The 6,783-nt window shown below is 38.4% G+C and overlaps 1 protein-coding gene across 1 annotated transcript; it reads left to right on the top strand.

The window, feature by feature from the left end:
* The first annotated feature begins 5,002 nt into the window (after positions 1-5,002).
* LOC127287615 (ribonuclease H1-like) lies at positions 5,003-5,377 on the top strand. Its single transcript, XM_051314640.1, has one exon. The coding sequence runs from the start codon at positions 5,003-5,005 to the stop codon at positions 5,375-5,377; it is 375 nt and encodes a 124-aa protein (XP_051170597.1).
* The last annotated feature ends 1,406 nt before the right edge of the window (positions 5,378-6,783 follow it).

Genomic DNA, 6,783 nt, shown 5'->3' with positions numbered 1-6,783 from the left:
GAATTTATTGGAAAATGAGTTTTCCTTTAGAGGGAAATTCCAATGGTCACACAATATAAAATAATATGCCATTATATTCTCGTTGCAATTCCGGTATTGGGTTGAAATGATTTTGATTTTAATTCATTCCCAAAATTGGTCCGGAATTGATAAGTTGAAATGAAAATAAATAAACGCATGTGCTTTGATTCCAATAGCACATGTAGCGTAGCTTTTAGACCTGAGAGGAAAGTAGGGAGGCAAGGAAAAGGAACTATGGTCAAGAGAATAAGAATGTAGAGGTGAGGTTGGATATGGCATACAGTGTAGCCGTCTCCAGTCCATGTTGGTATTGGTTCTCGTAGCCTATGTCTTACACGAGCGCGAGAGAGCCAACGTCCAATTTCATTGCGACAGCCATTAAATAGAAAAAGACGCGTAATGGTAGTGAATCTAAGAGAGAACGTCATACGGCTGAGTGAGAGCGCAATCGTGACGAGGTTGAGAGAGAAAGATTCGCAAGTAAAAAGAATCTTGTTTCTCTCTCGCGCAACTCCCAGGGATGCGCGGGGAGCCTTCACTGAACGCGTTCAGTGGGACCCCCACTCATCGGTGTGGAAAATATTATTTTAATTTCGATGCCGTAATTTTTAATTTCCAAATTTTCGTTCGATTAATTCCAAATTTTGTACCTGTTCTAATTTAGTACACTTATTTGTATATCTAAAATTATAATAATAAAATAGTTAATACAAAGACATATTTTTACAATTTCATGTTCTTGTATTAACTTTATATCCATTCCGCGAGGATGTCTATGGATATCCGATGACCCGCGGCGCTGCGTAAGTTATCCGGATTTACTCCGATGTTTATTATTTGGGAACATCGTGACAAGGCTTATTGGATTTTAAATAATTAGTAGAATTAAGATTTCAAAACGGCAATCTTCTCAAAAATGCCGTTCACTAGTTATTCGCTAGTTTATAGGTTGGGAACCTTACGAAATGGTAATTTGAGCTCGGGAGGACCTTTGGAGTATGAATATTATAATTACATAATTTAATTTTGATTAGTTTCTGAATTATTTATAAAAATTGATAAAGAGCTCGCCGCAAGGTTCCTATAGTACTGCGATATTCGGGAGCCTCGTATCGATGTTCCTTTTTAGCAAACAGGTCATTGAATATCAAATATAATTTTAATAATAATAATAATAATGCAGGGTAATGTCAATGACCCATGTTGAATTCAAGGGTTAAAAGAAAGAATTTTATTTCGAAATAGAGTTTACTGAATGTTTCGCAATTATAAAAGAGCAATAGGTATATAATTCGTTATACCGGGGATGCTGACGCATGAAATTCCATGGCGATAGCGCGGGTCTTGGACTTGCTGTCGGAAATAAAGCGAGTCCAAGACAATTGGAATTTAAAAATAAAAAAAAAGATTAATTTAATATTAATTTAATGTTAATAAATTAATTGTAAAGTTACGACGTTACAAACAAATTAAAATTGAATTAAAATTTTTATCCTTGTACATGACTTACGATAACTATTGATTACACATATAATACGGTAAAAGCTAATGTACCCCCACTACCATAGAATACTTTTTCGAGACACAGAGAGGGTTCAAGGAAAAATTGACCAATTAACCTTTCAAATTCTTGAGTTAACTAAATATCACGACTATTTAAGACAAAAAAACAAACAAATCAAAACAAACTTTAAAATTTTTGTATTGTATTGTACGAGCAGAAACTGGCAAGATTAAAAAGTTGGAATTGGCCATAGAAGAATTAACCTTACAAATAGGAAATCTTAATCTAACCTAATTACGAACTAATAAAGTATTGAACACACATTTTGAGTTCCAATTGTCCAAGATGAGTATCGATAATAATGGAGGACAAGTTCCTCCCGCCATAAACCCAAACGTCGTTTACGTCCCCGCACTAGATCAAACTGCGGCTATGACGTCAATGATGGAGTGTTTTACCGTGGAGAGAGGAACGCACCACATCCCCTGTTTTAATGGAAAAGAACCACCCCTAAGGGAGTTCTTGCAAGAAAGTTTTATAACTTCCTATTTAAAAGTGACACAAAATTATTCGAAATTACATATTGGTAACCAACAAACATTTTTATTTTTTTTTTTTTTCTCTTCTTTCTTTTTTTTTTCTTCTCTTTCCCCCTTTTTCTTTTATTTATATTGGCATATAAACTTCGATATTATATTCTTCTCCTCTATTCTTTTTTGTTAATCTTCTATTATAAAAATTATTAATATTATTATTACATTAAGATTTATACCTCATACTGTATAACATTGTACTGTTCCTTGAAGGGCTAGTTAGCCCTAGGAACTTTGTAATCAAATAAATAAAAATAAATAAAAATAAATAAATAGTATGGTTTTCATGACACCCGCCACCGAGGCAGGTTTCGTGAAAGTCGTACTAAGTAAATTAAAAGGGCCTGCCAGGGAAAACGTTAGAGACAAACAATTTCCAACATTAAACGATTTAGTCAGTCATTTAAAGAAACGTTTTTCAACGCCAAAGACTTATCAATGGTACATTGATGCCATCGCGGGCTTAAGAATGAAACAAACCGAAACCGTTAGCGATTATAATGACCGGTTACAAAGTTTCATTAGCGGGGCTAAGCATGCCCTTGAAGAGAAATATGCGGGAAATGTGGAAGGTTCCAACATTCCACAAAGTCGCGTGATGATGATCCCGATTAGAGATTTCGCGTTAGATTCATTTATACGTGGATTACCAACCGACATATCAACACACACGTACTAGATCAACGTATCGAATATAAAAAAATCCCGAGCATCAGGAGCAACAACAACCTTCTCGAATAACCGCCATTCTAAAAAATCCAGAACATCAAGAAAAAAATAGATCTTCACTTCTTCTTCACACTTATCCAAAGAGGAGAAAATCTATGTAATGAAATGGATCGAAGACTATGCAGATATCTTTATCTTTCTAAACGGAGAATAATTAACGTGTACTCAGTTAACTCAACACCGAATTCCTACCATTGACGATAAGGTGATCCACAGAAAACAGTACCGAAGAGCACACGAGGCTTCCGAACAGGTGGATACTCAGATTAATAAGCAGTTCAACGCCGGTCTCCTTAGTAAATCAACATCACCGTATAACTCGCCTCTTCTAATTGTGCCTAAGAAAATGGACAATTCTGGGGAGCGAAAATGGAGGGTAGTGATTGACTATCGCTCCCTCAACGACAGGATGATAGGAGACGCTTTTCCCCTACCTAATATCTCGGAAATTTTTGACCGCTTGGGCAGTGCTCGATATTGCACAGTGTTCGACCTCGCTAGTGGATTCCATCAAATCGAAACCCACCCTGACGATCGCCATAAGACAGCTTTTTCAACCGGTCGCGATCACTACCAGTATAACCGGATGCCTATGGGAATCAAAAATGCTCCTGCAACCTTCCAACGCCTTTTAAATGAAGTGCTCAAAGGAATGTTGGACGAGGAAGCATTCGTATATCTTGACGACATAATCATCTTTTCGGACACGTTAGAGGAACATGACCGAAGAGCCCGAAGATTATTCAACAGGCTACGAGCAGCCAACCTCAAGCTTCAGCCAGACAAGTGTGATTTTCTAAAAAAGGAAACCGCTTATCTAGGTCACATCATTAGTCAAGAAGGAGTAAAGCCAAATCCAACAAAAATCGAAGCGATCAAGAACTTCCCAAGGCCCGACAACCCAAAGAATATTAGACAATTTTTATGACTTACAGGTTACTATCGTAAGTTTATTAAAAACTATGCAAAAAAATCGAAACCTTTAGTCGACCTGTTGAGAAAAGAGAGTAAATGGGAATGGGGACTCCCACAAAAACAAAGCTTCAAAAAACTTCGTTCCTACTTGTGTCGGGAGACGATCCTCCAATTCCCCGATTTTTCCAAACCTTTTAAATTAACTACGGACGCCTCAGAATTAGCAATAGGCGCCATTCTAACCCAAGAAAAGGACGGAGTAGATATGCCGATAGCATATTACTCCAAAGTGCTAGGTGAAGGTAAAGGTCGATATGATGATGCTGAAGAAGAATGTTTAGCCGTTCTGTATGCTGTGGAAAATTTTCGACCATATCTATACGGTCGAGAATTTACCCTAGCATGTGATTTCGAACCTATTAACTGGATGTCGTCTGTAATCAATCCAGGGGTACGGTTATCCAGATGGCGACTTAGGTTACGAGATTATACCTACAAATTTTAATATAAAAAGGGAAAATTAAATACTTAGGTACAAGCCTTATCTGAAAATCCAATCGTAGAGAAAGACAAGGATGAATCAGAATCAGAAAATTCTGAGAACACGATTACTCCAAGCGTTTTTCCAACGGACATGAAGACAAGCACAACCCTTCGATCATTACCTGTAAGTAAAATAACAACCAGCAAGGAATCTATTGCTGGACCATCCAATGTACCAACTCGAATATCTGCAAGCGAGGTCCCAAAGCCAAACTCCATATTAAAAAGACCTTCTAGCATCCAGACTCGGCGAACAAAATCAGTAGCTGACAAGGAAGCTTCTATATCCAAAAGAAATGTAATCTTGTTACCCTCTCCTGCAGTAATGAAACCAAAAGTTGGCAGACCAAAAAAAGAAGACACTAAAAAAACAACTGTTAAGACCCAATCAGCGCCTCTAAGCTTGGATAGAAGTACAATAGCATCAAGGCTACGGGCTAGGAAAGGAGCGATAACCGAACCAGACTCTACAGAAAGAGATGATCCCTCTTCAGAAGAATCATCATCATGTCCTTCAGAATCAGAAGAGTCTGACCCTCCCGTTTTTCGATCTAATAAAAGTGTCTTTCCCACACCAGGACCGCCCACCAACACTCAACAAAAAAAACGGCCCTACCTTATCCTTCGGAAGATCAACACCAGCAAGTTCAAATGTTTTCATTTTCACCTTCTGAACCTCGTACAGAAGTATACATAAATGGAGCATGCAAGGACAACGGAAACAGCCTCAATTGCAGCCACCAAAGCTAATGAATCTGGACACAAATATTTGAAGATATTCACTGATTCACGATTCTTGATCGACAGTATGACCAAGAGGTTACCACGGTGGAAGGAAAGCGACTGGAGAACATCAGCTAACAAACCAGTACTAAATCGAGTCGAATTCGAAAAATTGGAAGAAGCATTGTCACCTCTCGATGTTGTTTTTGAACATGTCCCTAGTCATCAAGAGATCGAAGGAAATGAAGAGGCAGACAAATTAGCTGTGAAGCAATCGAAAATCAACAAAGAATACCTCTGGAAACAGAAACCCAGGATTATGACCAAAATATTTCTTTTGAAGTCATAGAAATCCCTCGTAATATAACTGCAAGCGAAGAAAGTACTCAAGAAGGTGATATAACAGAAAATGAAGACGAGAACATGCGAAGGGAAGTTGAACAATTGGTAAAAAAATTCAATGAATCAATGGTAGAAAAAGAGTCTACTAATCAGAATATCACCAACCGAACCTTAGCATGGGATCACGAAGGAATGGATGAAGAATCGCTCCCTGAGAGGAATTGCCTTTCTGAAACGGAAGCCACGGAGGAACTACTCGAAAAACTTCAATCACGTGACCTTTGTGGAGAATATGATGATAACTTGTTTTTATCTCGTGTACAAAATTTCCTAACGGAATTCGACAAGCGAAAATCAGCAGGTACATCTAAGGATGCTGAAAAGGCAACTGAAGAGCAAGGTAGTTGTCCACCAATTGAATGAGAAGAATCAGGATTTGATGAGGTTCCTGAACTACGATGCTTTCACAAACGAAATGAATCGCCCCAGAGGAGAAAACATATTTCCTTTCAGACACCAACTACAATTCCACAACCCTATGCACAGTCAACCCCGTACGTACAACCTGTTAATTTTAGTAGGGCCAATGAAAATCCAACAACCCCATTGACCACAAATACATTAGATAGTCCAACAAGCAATCGAAAAACAGAAATTAAGCCCCGTAGACTGACTACTACCGTTACATCCAAAGGCCAACAGCCTACTTTAGTTTCTAGCGTGCTTTTGGACCATGCACTGCATGCATCAGATGAACCACGTAAGGGACCGACAGAAGAAAAACCTCAGGAAGCATCAGTTGTACGACATGAATGGTCTGAACTTCTAACTTTCCGGCGAGATAATTATGCGCATTTTATCTCAGAAGACTGTGAACCAGACGACCCTATCAGCAAGCTTCTGATTGGAACAGAATATATTGACCTTAAGGACCTCAAGGAGTAATGCCCCCGAATTGGACAAATCCTTGTTACCCCTAACGGAAAATATAAAACATATTCCATAGTTGTTAAAAAGAGACACTTCGATCCTGTTAACTGGAACTATGTGACATCCGGTCTAAAAAGTCTTGAAGCAACCCTCAAGCAAAATAAACAGCATAGCTGTAGGTTGGTGAACTCCGGAGACTTGTTAGGCTCGTTACCTGAAGACTACTTGAAGAAACTCGTTACAAGTATGTTACGTGGTGGCGATGTTCCCATCACATTATGCCACGGAAAGATAGAAGTTCCCTTCCCAACTCACAAATCAGAAATTATAAAAGAGTTCCATAAAAGTTTAATTGGAGGTCATAAGGGAATTAACAAAACTTACAGACGTATCAGGGAAAGATACACGTGGCCTGGTCTACGTAACGACGTCACCGAATATATCAGGCAATGCAGGACATGTAAAGAAAATAAACTAGTTAGG

Source organism: Leptopilina boulardi, unplaced genomic scaffold (genome assembly GCF_019393585.1).
Source record: "Leptopilina boulardi isolate dan_hultmark-lab unplaced genomic scaffold, ZJU_Lbou_2.1 LbouV2_371, whole genome shotgun sequence".
In the NCBI taxonomy this organism is placed as follows: Eukaryota; Metazoa; Arthropoda; class Insecta; order Hymenoptera; family Figitidae; genus Leptopilina; species Leptopilina boulardi.
This window is presented reverse-complemented; position numbering and strand designations above follow the sequence as displayed.

Bases quoted from the DNA above. Each gene is read 5' to 3' on its own strand.
- LOC127287615 (XM_051314640.1), top strand. From the start codon at position 5,003: ATGGAGCATGCAAGGACAACGGAAACAGCCTCAATTGCAGCCACCAAA.